This window comes from Eucalyptus grandis, chromosome 11 (genome assembly GCF_016545825.1).
Source record: "Eucalyptus grandis isolate ANBG69807.140 chromosome 11, ASM1654582v1, whole genome shotgun sequence".
Classification (NCBI taxonomy): Eukaryota; Viridiplantae; Streptophyta; class Magnoliopsida; order Myrtales; family Myrtaceae; genus Eucalyptus; species Eucalyptus grandis.
The window spans coordinates 26,468,180-26,493,239 of NC_052622.1; the positions used below are offsets into that span (position 1 = coordinate 26,468,180).

At 37.9% G+C, this 25,060-nt stretch overlaps 3 protein-coding genes across 3 annotated transcripts; 1 reads left to right on the forward strand and 2 right to left on the reverse strand.

The window, feature by feature from the left end:
* Window positions 1-1,235: 1,235 nt before the first annotated feature.
* Window positions 1,236-4,619, reverse strand: LOC104426068 (2-Cys peroxiredoxin BAS1, chloroplastic). The gene is made up of 7 exons (XM_010039003.3): window positions 4,131-4,619; window positions 3,247-3,321; window positions 3,008-3,089; window positions 2,806-2,885; window positions 2,170-2,295; window positions 1,716-1,829; window positions 1,236-1,594 (listed from the first exon to the last, which is right to left on the reverse strand). The coding sequence occupies exons 1-7, from the start codon at window positions 4,368-4,370 to the stop codon at window positions 1,478-1,480; spliced, it is 834 nt and encodes a 277-aa protein (XP_010037305.1). The 5' UTR covers window positions 4,371-4,619; the 3' UTR covers window positions 1,236-1,477.
* Window positions 4,620-19,520: 14,901 nt separating this feature from the next.
* LOC120289482 (transcription termination factor MTEF1, chloroplastic) lies at window positions 19,521-20,546 on the forward strand (the record flags this gene model as incomplete). Its single annotated transcript, XM_039304415.1, has 1 exon — window positions 19,521-20,546. A coding segment is annotated over one exon (975 nt), but the record flags the coding sequence as incomplete, so codon positions are not given.
* A 1,762-nt stretch (window positions 20,547-22,308) lies between these two features.
* LOC104426067 (putative HVA22-like protein g) lies at window positions 22,309-24,838 on the reverse strand. Its single transcript, XM_010039002.3, has 7 exons — window positions 24,424-24,838; window positions 24,209-24,292; window positions 23,968-24,066; window positions 23,589-23,645; window positions 23,437-23,500; window positions 23,141-23,353; window positions 22,309-22,762 (listed from the first exon to the last, which is right to left on the reverse strand). Exons 2-7 carry the CDS (start codon window positions 24,238-24,240, stop codon window positions 22,679-22,681), a joined length of 549 nt encoding a protein of 182 aa, XP_010037304.1. The 5' UTR covers window positions 24,241-24,292; window positions 24,424-24,838; the 3' UTR covers window positions 22,309-22,678.
* Window positions 24,839-25,060: the final 222 nt, after the last annotated feature.

The window sequence follows — 25,060 nt, forward strand, 5'->3', positions numbered from 1 at the left end:
TCGATTTAATATTTCTGTCAATCAAAGACAGCTACAAGATACTCAGAACACCTTCCTTAGATTCAAATGTCTCCTAAGCCAGGAGCCTCTAATTACCTCCATTTCCTTTCTTTAGTTAGAATGGTTTTGCTTGTTGAGCTAATCTGTGTTCAAGAAGGTTTATTACGTCTCCAAGCACGAGTCTGACTTGGTTCTCCAAGCTCAATCCGACTCCGACTTGGCAACTGAAAATCACAAAATATATATATATTATATATATATATATATATATATATATATATATATATATATATATATATATATACTATGTAGTTCCCTTATGAATAATCACACCATCTGCTGATGTGTTTCATGACCTCTCCTTATTATTTGAAGTATTTCAAATTATCACATGACACGTAAAACATCTTCCTAATTCTTAATTTTATTACTTGAAAGAATAATTTTCAAAATTTTACCGAAAAAGTGATTTTCTCTTTTGGAGGTCGGTCATCTGAAAGCGAAACTGGACTATGGGAATGCTCCGGAAGAAGTGGCAGTGCAAAACCTCAGAGAGTCAATACAGGCGAAAACTCTCTAGTTGGTTAGCCTTTTCGCTTCATTCGCTTTTCACGTGGGCAAAGAACAAGAGCACCAATTTCCAAGTTGGAACTGGTCAGTTCACTTAGGACAAGCGTTATATACTGCCTCTCATCTCAGCTGGGGTTCTCCTTTTCTTGGTCAAAAAGGATATGAAACGAAAAGCCAGCCCACCGTATAGCCTCATCGCCCTCCTTCAAGGCAATCATTCCTTTCCTCTGCCCATAGTCATATCGGACCAAAGACTATCTCCTTCGTTCTTCCCCAAAAGATAAAGATGACCAACCGTGTCATTTTCCCCACGCAGCTGTTTTTGACATGGAAAATCCTGGATGTACTAAGAAATAACTCAGCTTGGTTGGTGAAGCGATGCGGCAGATTTTTGTAGCGTAATAAAACAATGGAACCCGTGAATTGGACGATTCATCTTCAAACACCCACGGGAAATTGTGAGGTCGGTTAGTAAGTGAAGTGGCTCCATCGTTTTGACATTTCGTCCCTAGGTTCATAGCATTTACACTAACTATACTCGAACTTTATACCTATAGGAATGGTTTACCACTCGCTAATGATATTCATAGTTTAGAGACAAAACCATGAGCTAGCCGGTGTTACCCTGTGACTTTCTAGAGGAAACAACCATTTCAAGGCATATAGGGCAAAAGCAAAAGACTTTGCTACACTGATGCAGGGGTTGACTCTTGGCCGAATCAGGGGTTTGACTCTAATAAATTTTAGAACAGAGGAGATGGAAAACGTCTAGTCCGATTCCATTCATTCTCTGGCAAATGCAGCTCGAAACTCTTTTCGACCAAAAAAGACGCAATGAAAAATTGAAACAGCAAAGATGATACAAACTCTTTCACAACATCAAACTAGGCAAACCGAGGTTCTATTCCTATATGGCCGCAAAGTACTCCTTGCTGAGCTTAGGGTCTGGCTTCATGGACTTCTCCCCAGGCTTCCACCCAGCTGGGCAAACCTCATCGGGGTTTTCCTGCACGTACTGCAAGGCCTGCAGACACGAAAGTTCCCAATGGTGAAGATGATATATTTTGAGTCTTTTATGTAAGAGTGACCTAAGCTAGCATATTATAGTATCTTGGCAGCATGCAGAGCCACCGTAATTAAGTTACCTGCAATGTCCTCAATGTTTCGTCAACACTGCGGCCAATGGCAAGATTATTGATGGTGGAATGCTGAATAACTCCTTCCTTGTCAATGATAAAGAGTCCTCTCAATGCAATTCCCTGATGCAGTGAGAAGAACTTGTTATATATCTATATATATAATTTGACTAGTAGAACAAAGAAATAGATTCTATTCAGATCAGATTATCATCTATTATGAGCAACATCAAGAAAATGACAGCAGATTGTAGGGAAAAAAGACAGGTTTTATGTTTGGAAGTTTTGCATGAATCAAGCACTTGATGGAAGGATATTTCTTGTCTAAATACAGAGATGGCGAGACTAGAGTACACACCGCAGAAAGAAACATCCCTTTAGTCCAGAATTGAGACCAATCAATGATGCAGAGCAAAGCATGAAAACAAATGCCACTTAAGTATCTGAATTAATGTCATCATACCTGATCGGGGATAAGTACATCATATGACTTTGAAATGGATTTGGTGACATCAGATATAAGTGGATACTTAAGATCACCAAGACCACCTGACTTTCTATCTGTTTGAATCCATGCAAGGTGGGAAAACTGCAAGGAGGACGAGATATAATCATTAGCACAAAACAGTACCTTGGCCCTACCATCACCCGAATTTTAATCACTTCAGAAGCTACCATACATAGCAAGAAGTTTTGGCCATTAGCACAACACCCAAGAGGGTATGAGTGGTATCCACTGGAAATTCTAAAAATAATGATGAAGCATCTAGATGTTTCAAAACATGAATACAACATGAAATTTTGCTGATTGGCATCACTTTTGCAGAGCGACGGTGTTTTATAATCACACAGACATCCCAGTGTCAGGGTTGAAGAAGGAAATCACAACATATCATAATGGTTCATTTTATTTTCCCTCTTTCTGGTAACAAGGGAATTTTCACCGGCTCAAGAGATTGCATATGACCTCACTTAATCATGCTACAAGTGAAAACTTCTACCAGCTCTAAGCAATTAGAGAATACTGAAACTTTACCATGTATCTTCATGTGCATACTGGCTATTTAAAGTTTCAACGTAGTTTGGAGAAAGAACTCACCACACTATCAACAGAAACACCCAGTACTTCCGTGTTCAACTTTTCGAACTCTGCATGTCGGTCACTAAATGCAGTGATCTCTACAAGAAGAAGAGAAAACTTAGTTAATTGTAAACATCATGTTACACCCAAACAAACCAAATTATATTAAACTAAATATATTGCAGAGATTAAGAAGCACTTCTATGCTTCAGCATCTAACCTGTTGGGCAGACAAAAGTGAAGTCTAATGGGTAGAAGAAGAGAATCACATATTTCTTCCCAATGTAATCTGACAGCTTAACCTGAAATGCAGAATACATATGCAAACTAAGAAGAACCTTCATGAGAGGCTGCATATTTGATTCTCCAGGAATCAATCTGTTAGATATCAAGTTGTGACTGTAAAAAACCAATAAAAATGCTTGCAGACTTTATGAAGTCCTGAATTGAATAACCTACATTGATGAACTCCTGATCAAAGACAGCCTCTGCCTCGAAATTTGGTGCTACATTTCCAACAAGGGGAAGCTCACTCTGAACAAAGATGTGAGATGATACATTCAGTTTGAATACAAATTGAACATAAAAAGTGAAAATCAATGACATGGTCAACAAGTATCACAAAGTAAACAGGAGCACGATGAAGGGCGAAGTTTGGAAGTTTGTGTCAAGTTTGGGAATTCTGATCGAGTCAATGACAAGGGTCATGGAAAAACAATCACACGTGAATAGCTTTAGGAGGTTCTGGCGATCTCATTGAGTTCTACACTCAGCCCGTGAGCTCCAATTGAGATTTACAGGCAGCCAGGCAGAAGTGTGCTTCAAATGATCAAGAACACAGAACCATAAACCTCATCATTTCTCTACGAACAACCTTTGGCTCCACAGTAACGTCGGCACACATTATGAATTCTTGTAGGAACTGGCCGGGCCCAACTAGCCAACGACATCAACATTTGAAAGTTAATATGATTACTCAACTACGCTGTGCAGGCTCGCACTAGGAATCTACATCACTACAGACCAGTTCAGCAGACAGATAGAGAACCGAGTAGCGCACGGACGCATCGCATCAACCTCATCTGAAATAAGTCCTAAGCGGTGATAAAACTACAACCCGAAAAGAACACACACGCATAGCACAGGGCTAATCACACCATAAACCACTAACAACAAAGAAAACCTCAAACCATTTTTTCCTCTCTCCCAAATGCTATGACTCAAGGACGACAACCAGCAATTCACGGCAATCCCATAAAAACAATTCCCAGAAACTACCATCTTGACAACCCAAATGCACTCAATCACCAACAACGAATTAAGTTTCTTGGGAAAACACGTACGGAGGCCTTGACGGAGAAGCTGCTGCGCCTGGAATTGGAGGCGCGGGAGGGAGCGACCGATCTGGGGATGCGAGAAGAGAGGAAGGGGTTGGCGAGAGCGGAGATGGACTTGGGGACAGCGACGCTCCGGGGGGAGGAGAGCATCACGGGGGACAGGGACTTCTTGGCCAAGGAGGAGGAGGAGGAGGAGGAGGCGGGGTTGGAGGAGATGAGGGTGGTCGAAGCAGCTGAGCAGGCCATCGTTGTTAGCTTCCTTGGTCTGCAACGGAAAGAGACCCTGAGCGAGAGGAGATGAGGGAGACTGAGTGAGCTAGCTAGGCGTCTGTCTGCGTGTCTCTCTCTCTCCCTCTGAGGTCAGTAGTGGTGGGTGTGAAATCTAAGGTTGAGAAATGGTTGGTGAGAGGGGGAGAAGAAGATAAAGTGAAGAAGGGTCTGGGCTTTCTCGGGTTGGTGGAGGGGATGATCTCGGGAGACCGAGCGTTGCGGCTCCACGCTTTCGGGGGAAGCACTTGGAACTCTAGGTAAAAAGTCTCTCCCTTTTCACGTGCGGAGCTTCTTCTTCTATGGCGTCGGGGGCTTTGGGTCTCGCTGGGCTTCTGGGTGAATCACTGATCGGCCCAGTTCTATAGCCCTTTCGACCCAATTTGTTTTCAGAGAAATGCTTTGATATGGGGAAAGGAAGGAAGCAGGTAACTCGTGGGGTTAGCCCTACTGTCAATGGGCTAACCGCACGTACTTCTTTTATGGGCCCAATACCCAAAAAAAGCTCCGACTTCGAGATCATTTCTAATTTTACCCAAAACAATTTTTTTTTTTTTTTGTCTCGTAAAAAGCCTCTCAACTTTTACTTTTGTTCCAAATCTACCACCACCATTAGCATGCTGTCCAAACTGTGGCCATTAGTGAACCTAGATGGCATTTCCACGTCATTAATGAAATTTACCTCAGCAAATTGACATTGACAAATACTCTACAAAACCACGTCTTCTTTTATGAGCAATCTGGGTTTAGTTTTTCAATTACTCTCTCCCTCTCTCTTGCTCTTCAAATCATCCCGTCTCCCTTCCATCTCGCTCAAATATTCCATGGCACTCCTCCATTTCTGGCGCTCAGAGTACTACATCTCTTGCGCTCCTAGGCTTGAGATGCTCGTGGTCCTTCATCTATCATGCTCTGGGTCCTCCGTCGCTTGGTTCGAGACGCTCAGAATCCTTCATATCTTGCAGACCTAGGCTCAAGATGCTTGTAGTCGTCCATCTCTTGGCTCGAGATGCTAGGAGTCTTCCATATCTCGTATTCAAAGTCCTCCATCTCTTGCTCCTAGGTTCGAGATGTTTAGACATCTCGCGCTTAGGTAGTCTTCCATATCTCGCTTTTGAAGGTAATGTCTGATTACGTCTTACTACCCTTTCTTTTCATATTAATGTTTTAGTTTTCATTAATTCGTTTTTTTTATTAATTTACCTTTGGAGGTCGATTGTGGTTTCACTCGTAATTTGCTCATTAAAAATTAAAGTATTATTGCATTGAATGAAAAGCAATAGTGAGTTTATTCAATTTTTAGCCATATGTTCAAATATCGTTTCTAATTTTTAGTTTACTGCTGTGTTTTTTAATAGAATGAAAGAGACGGTAATGATAATTCATCGGAATTAAGTAATAAGAAACTAAGAACATCAGATAAGACACGGGTTTTTGATACCGAACCTCTAAGTGGCCCTGACGATGATAATTTTGAAAGTGTCATGATAGGGCAAATAGCTTAGAGGTATGATCCTATGTGTGACCATGATGGGAATATGTTCAATGCAGGTATGAGATTTGATTATCATGAACAATTCAAGAATACTTTGAAAAAATATGCAGTAATTAATGGATTTGACATATCTTGGCAAAAGAGTCAAGAGAAAAGAATGATAGCGAAGTGTGTAGAAGGATGTGGTTGGAGATTGTATGATAGTTGGATTTATAACGAGAAGAATTGTATAAAAAAAAAAAAGAGTTGGAGACCCGCATAATTGCACTCGAAATCTAACTATATGCTTGCTCATGAATACATATTTAAGATTAAGGACGTACTAACTTATTTAACTTATATATATATATATATATATATATATATTATAACCATATCAAAAGCTCTTAGTCTTATAATGGGCCCAATAGAGTAGAAATAAAATATGTAGATTTTACTTGGCAAACCTTAAGAGAGTTAGTGAGTATGGAATATTTAAGATGGAAGTTAAACTAGCAACTAAAGTATTTGAGAGGTTTTATGTGGGGTTTGTAGAGTTGAATGCGGATTTTTAACAAGATGTAGGCATATCGTAAGCTTGGATGGGTGCTTCCTTAAGAATGGATTGAAGGGTATGTTATTGTGTTCTGTTGGACAAGGTAAAAATAATCAAATGTTTCTAATAGCTTGGACTATTTTTAAAGTTGACCCTATTATTCAATGACCTAATGGTGGGCAAAGACAAGGGAAAGACTTTCATTAGTAATAAGAAAAATGTAATATTTCACATTTTGTCTTTGTTGATTGTTACACAACACTAGTAATCATTGATGTTCTTTGTTTGTTTTGTATTGGCTAATTTTGATTTAGGACTAATGTTATCAAATTGTACAAGATTGGAAAAAAAATTGCGTAAAGGGGATGCTCCTAAGCATCTCTTTTTGAGGGCTATGAGCCATACATTTCAAGTTGATTCTGACCAATAAATAACTGATTTGAAGATGGGGTGCACTTAAGGTTACAAAGACTTCATGTGATAAGGCCTTGAGCACTTTTATAGGGCTTTCATCAAGACAGGAGCCAACTGTGATATGGTTCATAAAAACTTAAATGAGACATTCAATGGGCACATTTGCATACTAAGATTAAAAAAAAAAAAAAAACCTATATTTGAGATGCTTGAAGAAATAAGAACAATGTTGATGGAGAAAATGGCAGAGAAGTCAGTTAATGGTTGATCAAATAGATCCTATTTGCCTAAGAATTAATTTCAAATTGGAGAAAAATAAATTGGAGTCTATGCATTGTATTGTTATATTAGCAATGAGGAGTAAATTTTAGATTAAAATATATAATGATAAATTTGTGGTTGACTTGCATGGGAAGACTTGTCCTTAAAGGGAATGGAATATATTCGGAATACCATATAAACACGCCATACGTTATAGTACTTTTATGAAATTAGATTTCAATGATTATGTTAATGATTGTTTCAAGAAAGAGTCTTATGAAAGATGCTACCAATATACATTCCCTACAATAAACAGAAAAACAAAAAAATGTGACCCAAAGTTAGTGATAAGCCAATTAAAGCCTCACCTTACAAGAGGAAAAATGGGGAGAGAAAATAAAAACATAATCAATGATAAGGATAAACGAAGTAGCAATGGTAAGAAATTGATGAAATTTGAAGTTCAAATGTGATGTACAAATTGTCTTTAATATGGGCATTATAAAAAGACGTGCAATAATTCTACAGCAATAAGGCCGCCTTTTTTTTTTTATCACAATAAGGCCATCTTGAGCAAGTATTATATTTTTAATGAGATTTTTTTTTATTGAGTTATCATGATTTATAGCATTATTATTTCTTATTATTTATTTATTTATATATAAGCCAAAAGAGGAAGATAGAAGAAGGTTGTTGGTACACAGACTTGTGTATATTCTTATAAAGACTCCACTATCATTAGTAAAGAGATGGCACAAATTAGGTTTTTTTAGACATGTATTTTCTTCACAATAAATTTATATTATGATTAGCACTTTAATGCTCATTTTGTATTGACGAACTTTTCATGTCTAAACTAATGAGAATTTATATATAAGGATAATCTCCTTGTCTAATGTTTTATATGTATGTTGAAAAGAAATGCAAGTTTACGTTCTCTTTTTTTTTTTTTTTTTTTCATTTTAGATGTGTGGTATGGATGGAGTTATTCAAATTGGAGGTCCATCAATCTTCAACAAACAAACAATAAAATATTCAAGTTTTACCAAGTCAAAATGCAATTGATTTCTCAAAACCTTAATGCACTCACGAATCTCGAATTGGTAAACTATGAAGTTGTAGAATGGAAAATGCTAGTATTATTATTAGATGATGATATTGAGTTGTAGACTGAAAATGGCAATTTTTGTGGTTTTTTTTTTTTTTTTTTAATGATCGAGGATCCACGGCCTCCTCCGAGCTTACGTCCTGGGGTACCGTTGAGTGTACGCCTTGATAGTCACGTCAATACCGGGGTACTGTTGACTGTACGCCCTAATAGTCACGTCAATACCTCAGGGGGGACTCGTCCAGCATCCCACCACTAGGGCCCCCCACTTAAATCGCGATAACAACCACGCAATTCGAACATACGACCTTCGAGATGAGGGCGCCAAGTTCTTGCCAACGTGGCTGCCCATGGATGGGTTAATTTTTGTGGTGTTTGTATGTGGATTTGGCTATAAATTATGCATTTGGGGAGTCAACAATGTAATTTTGTATTTGGGATCTTTTGATAACTATTTTGAGTTGTGCAAAAAACTAAACTCCTTTAGCTAGTTGTGTTGAATACCTCATGAATAATTGACCATTATAAGTGATTTTTTGAAAGGTATACTTCTAGTTAAGTATATTGACCTATCTTTGATTTTTGCAAAATCTAGTGATAAAAAGATGTAAGTTTTTAACCACCGTACTGAGTGGCGCTGCTGGCTTCGGGCTTTCTCTCTCTCACGAAGAGGAGAAGTTCGAATCCCCAACACGTCGCAGGTGGACTTACCCGCTTCACGAGGGTGGTGGGTTACTCTGTGGGCCTCAGGGTTTGTCCGCCGGCTATCGGCTTACAAGTTTCCCTGAGTCATCAAAAAAAAAAAAAAATGTAAGTCTTTAGAAATGCGGTGAGAAGCATGTTTTGTAAAATCAATACATTCAAGCAAGTCAGCATGATGCTAACCTTATTTTCAGTTGAAGGTTATATTATAGAGTAGAATGGGGTTGCTTGACGCACAGCTCGGCAAATGGTGTATTTTTTTTTTCTCTTTACACTAAACTGAATATTTATGTTTGCTTAACTAAATTTTGAAGGTCCTTAGAGATGGGACATGGAGAGAGCAAGAAGCAACCATTTTGGTTCTTGGAGATGTGATCTACTAAGTAACACCGACACGTGACATGGACATGCGATACAACACAACACACCGACACGTCATTTTTCAAAAATAGAGAATTCTAATACGTTATGACACGTTATATATTAAATGAATATTTTTACTTTTAATTAATTTGATTCGAATTCACAAATAAATAAATAATAAAAAAGAGCTTACAATGAATTTACACTAATAATATTAATAAATTTATTCATAGGAAATTCGAAAGACATATCCATAGTTAATGTGTACCCATATTTGGAAACATGTTTCTAACTTTAATAAAAATTATCGATGAACTTAATGACTAACAAAAGATTAGAATCAACTTATTTATATAAATTTATGATATTTTATAATGATCAAAATTTGTTATTATTTAGTATTCAGTATTTTAATTTTTTGAAATCACTTTTAGCATTATTTATTTATTTTTCTAACAAAAAAAGTCCCGCCGCCCAATTTCCTCCCTCATTCTGCTCCCCTCTCAAAACATGAAACCGCCACCCCCAACCCCCTCCCCACACACAAAAAAATTGCCATCCTACTAACCCCCACTTTCCGCCCCTGGTTTCTTCCCTCATTTCTTTCCCCCATCACCTGTCAAGGCTGTCACTTCCCTTAAAAATTAAAGTCATCCCGCACGGTCATCCCTCCACTTTAGAATCCCCAATTTAATTTTTCTTTTTTATCTTCTCTTCTTGTCAAAATTTGAAACCCTCCTCCACAGCCTCTTGTTCCTCCTTGCTTGATTCTCTTCATTTTGATCTCTGCTCTTTCTTAATCACCTCGTCGTAATCACTTGCCACCTCGCTTGTGGCCCTCCCTCCTTTGCAGCCATAGCCTCACTTCCGATTCTCAATTGCGGCATCGCAGTCGCGGCCCTCCTCCTTGCAATTGCGGCCTTGCCTCTGCTCTCTCACCTTTGCCTCCACCTTTTGTCGCCTTCTTTAACAATTTTCTCTCCCTTCGCACTTGCAGACCCACCCCAGAAAACACCATGTCTCTCACAATTTCTGGACACGCGAGTTGGAGTGTGTCAGAAAAAGTTGATCGTGTGTTGAATTTTCCGACACGTGTTAACCACGTGTTCGAGTGTGTTGGGCACATGTCGAGGTGTCCGACACGACACTGAAACTTCTAGAACGTGTCTGTGCTTCATAGGTGATCTATATTAAGCTTAGGGATATTATTCCAATAGATACCTATCGTTTGGAAGGTGACCTTCTTAGAATTGATGAATATTCTATAGTTTGTGAACATCTATGTGTGACCGAGATGGGGATGCTTCCTTTTGGATTGCATATATAAATTATTTACAATTTGGCCTTTCTCCTTTAGGATTGAAGTTTTTAACTCATTATTTGGCTTCACAAAACAAATTTGGAGTGAAGTCAATTAGAAACTATCCACACAAGCTTACAATAGCTATCTTTCTCTAGGTGAGTATGAGGAATTAGGTACTTATCTTTGTTACTTGATCTCGCAGTTGGTTAACATTGAATGCCCAAGTCTCTAGCTTATATTAGCCTTCATTGTTACATAGCTAGTAAGGAATAAAAATGCGATGTTGATAATTGATATAATATCGTTGAAGAGTAACAAGTTCATGACTCATCTGGTTTATGCTTGTTAGATTGCGACTCTCTTGACCATGTATGCCAATTAGGGTTTCACAAGGATGATTGACATTGGTTAGGAATGGGCTAGTGTCACTTGGCTATGGAGTATAATATCGTATATTCCTTTAGATATTCTTAAGTTCATAATTTGGTACACATTGAGTAACGAGACTTGGGATATTATAGTACATGATAACGTATCATCTTCATCTTTTCACTTATGATAAGGAAATTGGTAAACATAGACTATTTGCATAAAGCTATATATTGTTTGCCTCTCTTGCAGTTTGTTATTATATCATGCTCATCATTGCATATTATATCTCTTACATACAGCTTTAGTACGAAATTTTTTTATAGAAGATGAGACAAACAAGCTCAGTGGGCGAGGGAGCAAAGCATGCAACGCAAACACTTGCCACTTGAAGCATGACAATAGCACCTACCCAGAGCTATCTGTGATTGTAGCATAGGATAGGAAATATGCCGAGACTGCAAGTTAGTAATAAATTGCATCTGACATTTTATTAATCAGATAATCTCAACTTCTTTCTATTTCTATACTTACCTAGATTTAAAGAACTTCATAACCTCCAAGGACAAGTTAAATTAGTGGTCAAACTTAAGGGGCTCGATATTGTGACAATTAAATTGCAGTACATTATTTGACTGAAGTTGGCAAAATTTTAGCTAATAGTTGAATATATATATTTTTAATAGGAACTGGGCATAGAGATAAAAAGATGAACTATATGAATTGCAATATTTCCATTCTATTTTTCATTAGATGCCATTGAGGAATAATATATAAAGAAATTGCCTCAAGGTAGAACAACAAAGAGAACAATGATGTTCTATCAATGTGAAGTGCCAATGTTTTCTTCTCTTCTGATTTTCTTTCATTCTCTTGCTTTTAAATATATATTCTCTCTAGAATCGAGCAAAGATATTCACCTCCCATCTATGCATGATTGTTTGCTCCATAGTTATATAATATCTGCTAATCGATAACCAATTGTCTCCTATAATAAGAACTACTAATTTTATAATGTTTTCTTACATTTTCTTTCATTCCCCTACCGAAATAACTATTTTAGTGAATTGGTATGTGCTTCTTCAAAATTGTTCAATCCATTCATCCCAAGATGTTGAAAAGAGTTTGATAACCTTTATACAAACGAATAATCAATTTATTTACATTTTATTAAATAAGTTACTAAGATAAATATGTCTCAAGTAATCTCATGAGACAAAACGCAAAACAAATTATAGCTAACTCAAAATAATTCCATAAGATATATTATAATACTCCAATATCTATTTAGAAGAAACCATTTACAATATTACAATAATAACAAAAAGATGAAATAACACTAAGATTAAAATGGATTTCATAATAAACACTTGATTAGTAAATTGTGAAAATGTATTCATAATTTCCGATGGTATGATGTATGATGATTGCATCTATATATTATAAATGACTCAATTAACATAATGAAATTAAATTATTGTAATGATTGTAACTTCTGTTGAGGATGAGTTTTCTATAGTTGTAGAAAAGTACAATCTATTTTAACTAAATTAATACGCCAAACTATTAAATACCTATTAGGGAATAGGCAAAATTCACTTATAATCCCCAACAACATGATGTATGGAGACTGTTGCATCTATGTAAAAATTGACAAAATTAGTAACATGTAAATATGAGTATATGATCAAGAACGGTATATATGCTTATAAAAGTTTAGATTTATCATTAACCACCAATGTTGCTTAGATAAAATAAATGTGGAAACTAATTTGAATTGCTCAAATAATTTGGAAAATAAGTCTCATCGAGTGTTGCTTAGATTGCCAACTTTATATTATAAAGCAATAAATATGTTAATTGGCATCACGTATCATAAGCGAAAATTTTACCTAATCATATTTACTAGAATAATATGTTACTCATTTTGACTTTTTATCTGTGTTGGGAATATTCATTTCTTAGATTTTTTTTTTCTTCTTCTTACTTGAACTTTTAAGTCTTTCATAAGTTATTCTTCCATTTTCTTTCCTTCAAAGGGGTCTAATACCAAAACATCGCACAAAGAAATCTCATTATCATCATCACTAGCATCATCAATCACAATCACACTTGATTAGTATAATGATAGCTCAACTTTTGTATTTTCCATGTTCTTCGACACTAATCTCATAGTGTTTACATTTTTAGCTCATATACTTATTAGTTCAAAAAATTGTTGCATTAATGTGGAAAATCAATTAAATCTAGATAAACCTAGTGATATTAAATGAGATTTACCACTTACAATTGCTTATTTAGCTCCTTTAGTTCATCTTTTCAAAATATAAACAAATGAAATGCTCGTAATCGACATGTTCTCAATTAGCACTTTCAATTCATAACGTACAACCATCATTTTGATTCAAATAATTTGCATTAACAAGAAACTGAAAAGTCTACAGTGTCAAATCTAACAATATTTTCATATTGATTCTCCATACACTTGAGTATATATAAATATATCGATCTATCAAATGTAGCATTTGAAATATGCGTGGAGAGAATTTACAAAAATTTTGTGTTAACTTGTTAAAAATGGTGTATGTATGTACTGAAGTGGTATGGTCCAAAATCCTATTATTCGAAACCTGCAATTTGGGCTTCCCACGAGATGTGTAATCATCTTGACTTTCAATTTCTTGTATGTGTTTCAGTTGTTCTTCTTCGACATACATTGGAAGACATTATTGGTGTCATCACTCCTTAATTTGACGTTATACCACATGTAAATATATCACAATCAAAAGTTAAACTTCATTTATGTCTAAGATTGTATAATTTTCGAAACCAATTATTATTCTCAATATGCTACTCTTATTCCATTTCTTTTCAAGTAAATTCAAATTTTCCCTCCGAATTGTATTTATACATAATCGTTAAGAAATATTTATCATTAAAACTGGTTTATTGTAAAAATGTGGAATGTTTTTTTTTTAGCATTTTTCCCAATGTGCCAAACACATAAACGATATTGTGTGTTTGGAAACACTGTTCCATGGTTATGTCTTGATTAGTTAACATGGTTTTCAGAGCCTTATCTTCCATAAAGTTCAAAAAAGCCTTAAATAATCAAATAAATGATTTTATAGTCGTATCCAACAAATATGTACACCAAAATATAATATTTTTCAAATGATGATTAACCCTAATAAAATGTACACATATCATATTATTTTTATTGGTGCAATACATGGTGTTAAACGCCAACACAATATCGATATAATTGTAATCAAATTTGAATAAGTTATTTCTCAATATCTACCATTTTTATCTACTTGTACAGCGTAGAAAAATATTGGGTTTTGCATTTGCATGCAATGAAAATGATTCAAGAGATTTTGATAATCTCCCCTACTTATACCATTGGATTTTTTTGTTTAGAAATAATTTTGACAATCACGCAAATTAAAACTCGAGTTTTTGCTTCATTCGGCTTTATTTGCTAAAAACTTATATGACGTAATCCCTCCAATGTCAGCTTTAATTATGTCAACTAAAATAGTTTTGCAAGTATCATATATTAATCCTCCATATCTAATCAAGTACTTTGGATATTTTGGGACAAATGGATGATTATACTCAAAAATATACTCTAGGACTTCATAGATACTATTTTCAACTTTAAATTTGATATGAGCAAAATAGCCACATCCAACTTCATATCTCTCATGTTTTTTTTCTTTACTACATGAACTGTCAGAATACTCCTCACAATTACATACAAAAGTCCGTCAGATTAATTTTTTTATTATTATTTATAAACATATTACTCTCGCTCACTCTAAATCCTTTACTGATTGCATAGGCCACATATTTATGTTATGTTCAAGTTTATTTGAAAACACCATTCCTACTGCAAATTCAAAATCTTTTTCCATATCACTTATTACATGTGAAAGATGAGAAGTTTCATGTTATAATTAAAATAACAAAAAGTAAATAAGATAGTGCTTTTACAAGTTTAATAAAATCTTATATGTTACTTAAGAAAGCAAAATATGTTTCACATAGTATGAGCGAAGAATTCATTATGATTTTGCTATTCGATAAATATATACGTGTAAAATCGCACCCAAATTATACCAAATTTGGAGTGAAATGACACCAAAATAATCCCGACAAGCAAGCTTCGAAGTTAAGTCCTGTGGGTTTAAGCAGTTTTGGCCAAAACAACAATCTAACCTAATTACATAAACAACATAAAGTAGATTAATTCATCTCTAGAGTTTTGTTTCAATTGTAAGTATCATTTGTTATTTAACTAATCATTTGGATATCCTAAAAATGTATATATATGTAAAAAAAAAAATTGGTAAAGCTAAAAACATATATTAGATCCTCCATATTTGACAAAATTATGCATGCTTAATGTCATGTATAACTAGTGACTCTCGAATTGAACCGTGTGATCATATTCACTCTTATAAGATAAAAAATCGAAGACAAGAATTTATCCACTAATTGCAAGTAAATCCACTCACTTGCTACTCAATTAATTGATCTAATTCAATGAAATATATTGAGCTTATTAATCAATCATAATGCATAAAAACAATGAGGTTTCATTCTAATTCATAGTTGACGTCATTTTTTGCAATATAAACCATGTTTCAATATAGACAAGCAAACAACATGATTCTTCATCTTTACTAATTAGTAACTTGCTCGAAGATTGAAGAGAACCTACATTTAGCAATATTTACAAGTATAAAACTATAAAACCTGTTCCAAGGAGAAGTTGTTCTCATCTCTCATGAAACCATTTAATTTTACTTGAATGACATTTTTCAAAGATTTAGAGATATTAAGCTTTTTGCAGATTCAATGTTCTTTGGCATATTGACGAATAGCCCATTTTCATCTTATGGCAAAGAATGTAATACCTTGTTATATAATTGAAGTGTCAGATTTTTTGTTTTTTTTTTTTTTTTTTTTTTGCCCCACTTTACTATATCATAGCTAGTTAGGCGTCCTTTGTAAGGGATGTTTCTCCTCTACTTCTCTATTGTTTGCTCTTCCAATCACTAGCCAAAGAGATTGTTCATTGATTTTATTTTAAGTTGTCAGCATTATCTTCATCATCTTTTTTTTTTGGAACATATTCCTAACATTTCTACGGAAAGAGTGTGAAATCCTAGGAAATATATTGGATAATTTAGTCCATTACTTAATGAATTTAGATAATGAAATCTTTTATCAATTTTATACGTCTTGTTAGCTTGAACTATTTATATACCAACCCTCGAATGATTATGGAGATACTTTTTGTATATTTATATGATTTATCCTTGTTTTATCTTCTCTTGATGACAATAGTTTTGTCATATATATTTTTTCATTTTTCAGTATGTTGAAGGGTGAGAAGAAATATAATTTGCTTAATCTCTAAGTCTTTATCTTTTTTACTCATTCGTAACTACACAGTTGAGTTGTTATGTTTTAAATTAATGGCTTATGTTAATCTATATCTAAATAAAGTTAGTTGCATACGATCAAACTGAATAATTTACTTTTTTTCTAGTGTAAAAATATTTAGAAAGCCACATCAGCCTTTTTAGAGGTTTTTTTTTTTTTTTTTTTTTTAAGTTTTGGGTGGGGGTTGGAGGTGGGAGTAGCGTTGGGATGCTTCTCATCTGTGAATATGGTATTGATTCAAGACATTTGCAATATCACTCTTTAAGTTTTGACTATAATTTAGGTAAAGACACTATCATATGCTTTATAAACATTGTTCTAACTACGAGAACATAAACACCACTTTGCCGAGAGGCAAATTACACAATTCTAGGGACCTAAGATCTATAAATTCGTGACACAATGCATTTTTTTCATCCTTAATTAATCATAAGGCTGGAAAGACAAAGTGTTTAGTACCTAGTAGAGGTAGAAAAAGTAGGGGTGGCCTAAGACAGAGTGAGGCATCATTTGGCGTGGTTTGGTCGAACAACGAGATGAGGCGGATGCAGACACGTTTGTTGGGCGGCTAGGGCAAGGAAAAAACCCTTGAATTCAAATAAAACACTAAATTTACAAATTGATGGCAAAAAAAAAAAAAAAATACACACACACAATGTTGGAGAAAATGTAATAAAATTGGTACCTAAGGAGAGCGGTTCATCGGCTGGCAATGGTATGGTTCGTTGGGCAATACCTTGATTTTTTGAGTGGATAGTGGCAAACTCGTGGGTAGTGGTTTCTCATGTCAATGATATGGCCTAGATACATCCAAAAGATCAAATCTAGAAAATGAAATGTGAAGATTTTGGACTCACCTCACTGGCACAACAAAAGCACATCAGTAAGACCACTTGTCACCACGGTGAGGGTGAGAATAGGGAAGGACAAAAAAAAAAAAAAACCTAAGGTCGAACGAAAATCTTTAAATTACAAATCGATGATAAAAAAAATAAAAATACAATGTTGGAGAAAATATAAGAAAATCGGTAGTGAGGCAGAGGCACAAGCAGAGTGGTTCGTTGGGCAACGGCAGAGAGGGTGAGAGTGAGTTGAGAGAGATGAGTGAATGCGGATGCAAAGGCAACGGATAACGCCTATGCAGAGGTAGTGGATGAGGCATATGCAAAAGTAGCAGCGACGGCATGGTTTGTTGTGGGCTTTGTTGTTCATTAGAGAAAAAGCAAAGGGTAGAGTGACCTGGAGAGATTCTTAGGAAGGAAATGGTGTCAGTGAATGCAGAGGAAGTGTGTTAGAAGCGGATGCGAAAGCGGCGGCGATGGCGTGGTTCATCCAATGGTAGGCTTCGTTTCCGTTGGAGAGAGCGAAGGGCAAGAGTCAAACAAAAAAATGAAGAGAGAGAAAGTCCGATGATTCCATTCAAATTAATTGTAAGAAAGAAGGATCTCCAGTGAGGCCCAGCTAATATTTACTTGTAGTGAGAGAGCCGAATTTTTGAAATTGACCGAGAGATAGGGATCTTGCTAGGCCTAATGGGAGAGAGAACCAATTTTTTTTTTCTTTTCCAAAGGAAGTTTGATTCTAACGTGCCACCATGCGACATGTGTTGCTCGGTGAGTGGACCAGCTGAAATCAAAGGTGCAAGCAATATTTTCTCTTTGAAGTGAATTTCATTATGACGTGGAAATGCCATAAAGGTTCATTAATGAACACTTTGGAGGGAAAGTTAACAGAGATTTCACTTACTTTCACCAAAAAAAAAAAAAAAAAGTTAACAGAGATAAATTTGGGACAAAAGAAAATTTTGAGGGAAGACAAAAAATAAAATTTGGGGTAGAATTAGGACTAAACCTAAAGTTGAAGAATTTTTTTTTCTTTTTTTGGTATTGGGCCTTCTTTTATGATATTGTATTTGACAATGCAATGCCAAAGGCCCTTGGGGGCTTTAAAAGCATTTCCGCTAGGCAAATAGGGTTTGGTAAATTTTTTGGAGAATTTTGCATGAGATGCAAATGCATTTCAAAATGCCTCTAGAGGCCTTTAATTCAAAGCAATTCCAGAGGTGTTTCGAGTTTTCAACATCTTTGGAATATTAACACTTTTTTCCCCTCAAACTCTACCGTTGCCAAACTTTCATAATTTCAAGTGTCCTCACCTTGCATGACATTGCCGACAAGGCTATATCTAGTTTTTGGCAACTCAAATGTGGCATCGGCAGTCTTACATGAGATAGTGTGATCTTAGGGAGGTGGCATGAGATTGTGCGACTCCTAGCAACTCTACGTAGTTCTCGCCTAAAGTTGTGCAACCTGAGGCAATGGTCACCAATGCCAAACTCTTTGCCAGTTTTGATTTTTTGTTTTTCAGTTAAAGAAATAGCAATTGTCCTTTACAAAGTGTGATATTTCAAACGCTATTTAAACCAAAATTGTATCTCAATGCACTTTTAAATTACAATCCAACAAACATTATGTCCATTTTAGAAAACCTCTTTAACCTAAATTCCACTACATTTTCCCAAAGAATTCTTTCAAAAGTCAAATTAAATACACACATTTTATCTAAATTTTCAACAGCTTGGGTATATTCATGCAAAGAAACTGCTTTTGATGAGGCCATGGTGGCGAGTAGGCCAACCTCAGACCCTTCGGATCCTAGATAATATGGAGTAATTATGACTTAATGCGAATATTTCGACCCCTACGTGATAATGCTCTCCAAAGTGATGAAAAAGTTCTATTTGAAGATACATGCTTCCTGTTCTTGAACTTTTTACTTGGGCACATTTCTGACATTTCACGTTATTTCTTTGGGACAAGGCCCATGGATGTTGGACAGGCCCAATAGCTCCTCCTCCTCCTCCTCCCGCTGCGGCTCTGTGTGTGTGTGTGTGTCTCTCTCATCTTCCGGGACTCTCCTTTGTCATTGCATTATCACAAGCAATCTGCAGAGTCAGGAAATTCTCCATCCTCTTATCCTCACATCCACCAAAAACACAAAAGCCACCGTCAGCTCGCTTCCTCTTCGTCATTCCCCCTCCTCCCCAAGCCATGTAGCATCATGCAAGACCCACTCTCCCTCCATTTCAATCATCCCCATCACTTCCCCCTCCCTCCCCATGATCTCCCCCTCGCCGTCTCTCCACCCACCAAGAACCCTCCGCCTCCCCGCCGCCGCCGCCGTCTCCTCCAAATCCTCCTCCTCCGCCGCCGCCGCCGCCGCCGCCACCATCTCCCTCCCTCCCAAACCCCCAAGACCACCGTAGTCCATTCCTCCCCCCCCCTCCTCCCCCTCCTCCTACCCAACTCCCCTCCCACGCCGAATTCGAGGAGAAGATGCTCTTCCTCGACTCCTTCGGCATCGACTTCTTCTCCCTCGTCGGCCGCCACCCCGCCGTCGCCGCCGCCCCCCTCCCCGACCTCAAGTCCACCGTCCACTTCCTCTCCTCCATGGGCTTCACCGCCGTCGACCTCCGCCGCATCGTGGGCATGTGCCCCGAGGTCCTCACCTCCCGGGTCTCCGACGTCCTCCCCGTCCTCACCTTCCTCCTCCGCGAGGCGAAGGTGAACGGCTCCGACCTCCGGAGGGTCGTCAACCGGCGGCCCCGGCTGCTCGTCTGCAGCGTCAAGCACCGGCTCCGTCCCACCCTCTATTTCCTCCAGAGCATTGGCATCGCCGAGGTAAACAAGTATACTTCTCTCCTCTCCTGTAGCGTCGAGGATAAGTTTGTCCCTCGGATCGAGTACTTCAAGAATGTCGGGTTCTCGCATCGGGACGCGATCGTGATGTTCAGGCGGTTCCCGCAGTTGTTCTGTTACAGTATAAAGGAGAATTTGGAGCCTAAGTTCAATTACTTCGTGGTGGAGATGGGCAGGGACTTGAAGGAGTTGAAGGAGTTCCCGCATTATTTCTCGTTTAGCTTAGAGAATAGGATCAAACCTAGGCACCAATGCTGTGTCGAGAAGGGGGTTTGTTTCCCTCTCCCAGTATTGTTAAAGACCAGCGAAGAACAGTTTCAAAAAAGACTGGACATTTGTTGTAACTCATCGTTGCCCCTGTCCTCATCTCCCTTGTGGTGTACAAATTGTGAAGCTTAATTGAATATATAGAGGATGTTGCGATTCTTGCAGCTGAAAATTCTTTCAAAACATTATGTGCCCGTGATTCTGTTTTTGGTCTACATGGTGAGAAAAATCTGATTTGCTGTAGGGTGCGCTAATCACTTCTTTCTTGAAATGCGAGTTACAATGCCACAGTGCTTGTATTTGAGATGGGTGTATCGGGTGCTTGGTGTTGTGTTATGTCGCATATCTTCATTTTCGTAGTGATTAGCTGAGTTAGGAGTTGATTGCTTCTGACTCTTGTGACTGAAAGAAACTGGACGGAAGTGGCAGAGGCTCTTCTGCGGCCCAACATGTGAATGGTAAATGGTGCCTATTCACTAAGCTCAGAACATGTGTCATTCGACTTTATAGTTCTTGTTTAGACTATTGATTATGGATGGAAATTGTCACAGTGACTGGCTGTAGCCATTAGCTATGAGTAAAAGCTGCCAGGAGAGGAGAGACAATCTTTCATGAGAGAGCAACAACAGGCAAAGCTTACATGTTTGATGATGTCTTTATTTGACCCATTAACAGCTAGTACTCCCACATCTTTGGTAGAGTTCTTGTAGTTTGTTCTCTGATCTTGACTCACATCCAAACAGTTGCTGAAGTTCTATGCTTGATTGATTGACATTTATTCAAATCAGAAACATCTTCGCTACTCTTGTAATTGAACTGATCATTTAACCAATTCTAACTTCTATTCTTGTGAATAGGAACACATTGCCTGGGATAAAATCTGCATTAGTTCACGGCAAAGTCTGTCTCTCATGAGTCTGCATTAGTTCATGGCAAACTCTCTCTCTCTCTCTCTCTCTCTCCACCCCCCCCTCTCCCTGCCTCCTATTTGTGGGCTGGGCTGGAGGAAGTAGTGAATATAGTACAGAGAACTTAGTGTCAATCTTTCACTGTAGTGGACCAACAAATGTTAGATATACCAACACAATGCTCTGTTGTCTCCTTTTTTTCACTCTGAATACTAAAAACTCCTTGGAAAAGCAGATTGTCCTGTTTAAGCTATCCCACTATTATTCCAGCGAGCTGTATGTCCTATCCACGTCCCATATAGCAATGAGTTTGGAATGGTGTAAGTTATATTGGAGCATGAAACCTTGTGGCGTTGATGGTTTGGATTTTGGGTGTAGAGATTCCACTAACCTGTAAAAAGTAGTCCAAACCTTTTGGGATGTGGGCCTCTTATTTCATGTAATGTTTAGGAGGAAAATATATGAAGAAAGGGTCATCACAGGAGTGCTAGTTGATTTTGTGCAGATTTATTAGTTGGTCTTCCAGCATTATTTGTGCAGTAGTTATTCGATCTTTAAAGGTGCCACTTTGTGAGATCATATCCATTGAGAATTATATGATTATTCTGAATTGTTCCCAGTTGCTTGCCTGTTTATTCTTGCTTATGCCCAGCACAGAAATTTTTAGTTCACGTGTCATTTTTCTGGAAGAACCTGAAATTGGTTTAGCAAATAGCTACGGCTTTAATTCTCCTAGTTTACACGATAGGAACTTTGTCACTCGATAGTATTTGCTCTTGAAATTCTTAAAACACCTCTATTTCATCTCATTTTGGAGGAGAAATATCTAGATGATAATTGCATGTTTTCTCCGGTGGTTACCATTAAAAAGGATGTGGTGATGTCTCACATTAGCGTAGATCCTTTTTGCAGTATGGCAATCTTGAATTCATGTCTCAGTTTGTGTGTCGAGTCACTATTTTATGTAGAATAAAGGGCATGAAAAGGCATGAACTTGACTTCAAGCTTGAATTTAAGGAAAATAGAAGTTGAGCAAATTAGGTTGCTTCGACTAGCCCAGAATGTCTCACTGATCGAATCCATTGTCTTTAAAATCTATCTTGGTGACTAAAAATTCAAACTGTAGTATTTCACTTGATACAAGCATTGAAAAATACACAAAAGAATCTCACACCAATGGAGGAACTACATCCAATAATTTTACACTATGGAAAACGAAAAAAGGGTGTTTCAGATTGTGGTTTTGTACAGTGATTTGTATTCTTCAAAGGCATGTCTCTCAGCGCCTATAATGAAGATGAGAGCTTGCTGCCGAGATGAGATCCTGGTTCTTCTGGCATGTTGTCATCAATAATGTGCATGTACTCCGTTCTGGCGTTGCACTGCACTTGAGTTTGATCTGGGTGCCTAGTACTCATGCCTCTTGGTCTTCCCTGGTTTGTAGAAAGTGGGGGTTTCGTTTGGTGGTGGGAGTGGATTCTTCTTGCTCTTCTGCAAAAAGGTTGAGTTTAAGACATGATAGGCAATCTGGATTAAGTGCGCTATGATCTGGATGTTGCTGTCATAGTTACATGACTTATCCATAGGAGATTCGAAATAGTGGCATATGTGAGAGGGATGTGCAATGGGACTTTGGAAAATCACAATGCGTTCTCGTTGTTATATTCACAATCTCACTCTCTACTCGAAACAACTGATATGCCCTTATCGATTTCACGCTTTGTGAATGTAAATTCTACTCGATGAACTTATATCAAGCATGAAACTGCCTATTACTTTGTTGATGCCATTGCATCAAATCAAATACCAGCACGAGCAAGTTAGAGCTATAAGCAGACAACAGGCAAATGATGAAGAGTAAAGTCTCACCTTGGTGATGGATTGTGTCTTCTTGCTAGACTGACCAGCCATGTACTCGAGGACTTGGAAGAATGACTGCTTACCCAATTCCGAGCAGTTCTGATAATAGAAGAAGGCCAAATCCCAGGCTTTGTCTCGCCACTGTGTCAACCTCGTCTCAAAGTCCGTCTCATGGTCCGTCACGAATGGGCGCAGCAGCCTTTCGTAGATGTAGCCACTTCCCTGCAAGAATAGATTGCCATGTAAACTATGAACCCCACGCCGGATGCGAACAAGACCCATAAAATCCCATTCGGTTCAGTTACCTTAGTTTTCGGATACCACAAGTAGATGATAAACGCCAGCTTGAGCTCGCCATACATCGGCACCCTAAGGGATCAATCACTCAGACATTAAGGAACAGAATCGTTGCATCCTAGAACAGAGAGAACGTGGAGCAGAAGCAGAATTTGCTTACCAGGAGATTACCGCATCCGCAATTCTCTCCAATATCGTCAGGATTGCCATAATTATCCTGCATATACAGCAAACATGATCAGCAGTCGACAAAAACGGAACCAATGTTCAAAAGTTTATTTAGCTACTCCCTAACCCCAATAGCTGAAATTCGTTTAGACAGGCCATGTACGATTATTATCCAGAGTAATAACTACAACAGATCTATAGGTAGGTTGAGCTAATTGACCATAGATGACCAGGTTTGCCAAAAATTAGGCCGGCGCAGACCGAATTCAAAAAAGTAGCTGAATTTCTTGATAGGAGTAAAATAATCCGATCCAATCCAATACGCCGTAACTACACCACGTAAAGTACGAAGAGGCGTTTCTGGGAATTACCAGTATTGACACCAGAAGCGGAGTTCGTCGCTGTGGGCTCTGCTTTTCTCCATCGTCTTGAAGCACTGAAATGCTGGGTAAGCGTACCCCAGGATCATCCTGCCGAAACCAGCGAAAACGGGATTCAGGGAGATTGATTGATATTGCAATCTTCGAACCAAAGATTCGTGATCGTCCAACACAAAAGAAGAAACGAAAAAAGAACCGGGCATTCGAAAAAACAGGTGGATTCACGACTTACAGGAGGGATCGCGTGATGAAATCTTCCATCATCTTCTTCGGTCAGACCAGACACCCTTTGGTCGAAATCTTTTTCTTTATCTCACTGTCGAAAGGGAGTCAAGAAAAGATTTCCGGGTCACCAATACTTTGTATAAAGGAAATGGAATTCTGCAGAAAACTATGCTAAGTTCGTCTAGAAGAGAGCAGAGCACACGAAGAAGAAAGAACAATTACCAGCGACCCAGCAGCACTCAGTATCTCCAGAAATTCTTATTCCTGCCGCCTCTCCAGAAGACGAAAAAGAAGAAGCCGCACGGCAGATTCAAGCGGAGTTGGATTCAGGAACTTGTCTTGCTTGCAAAAACAGGAAGTTGATGACGGAGTCGGGTTGGGGCGTCTCCGGACGCGACCAGAGTTTAAGGCTTTGAAGGGGAGGAGGACCTCTCTTGCACGGAAGAGATTGGGAATGCAGAGGAGGAGGATGTGGACCGCGTCGCGAGGAAAACGAGAAAGATTTAAGAAGAAGCGGGGAGTTCGTCAACCAGGGGAGGACGGCTTTGTTTATTCTGCAGAAGACTAGTCCTCGCTCAAGGTTCATTCGCATCTATATAAATATACAGAGAGAGAGAGAGAGAGAGAGAGACGCTGAATAAAGTGCCAAAAAAATGGAAGGAGGGGTCGCGTTTTCTTGGGGAGGACGCTTCGGTTGTAGTTTAACACGCAATTCAGCGAGCAGAGAGAGAGAGAGAGAGAGAGCACAGGGGAAGGCATTTCCTGGGATTCTTGCTTTTCCGGGCAGGGCCGGAAGAGCAGTTGGGCCGTTTCCGGTCCGAACAGGGGGCATCCTCGTCAATTCGGCACGTGACCATGA

Excerpts from the sequence above, each read along its gene's own strand:
- LOC104426068 (XM_010039003.3), bottom strand. The coding sequence starts at position 4,370 with ATGGCCTGCTCAGCTGCTTCGACCACCCTCATCTCCTCCAACCCCGCC. Across the intron at positions 2,296-2,805 it reads GTGTTTCTGTTGATAGTGTG|TTTTCCCACCTTGCATGGAT; the intron begins GTGAGTTCTTTC and ends TCCTCCTTGCAG. Across the intron at positions 1,830-2,169 it reads ATGTACTTATCCCCGATCAG|GGAATTGCATTGAGAGGACT; the intron begins GTATGATGACAT and ends TCACTGCATCAG.
- LOC104426067 (XM_010039002.3), bottom strand. The coding sequence starts at position 24,240 with ATGATGGAAGATTTCATCACGCGATCCCTCCT. Across the intron at positions 23,501-23,588 it reads GCGGATGCGGTAATCTCCTG|GGTGCCGATGTATGGCGAGC; the intron begins GTAAGCAAATTC and ends TTGATCCCTTAG. Across the intron at positions 22,763-23,140 it reads AGACACAATCCATCACCAAG|AAGAGCAAGAAGAATCCACT; the intron begins GTGAGACTTTAC and ends ACCTTTTTGCAG.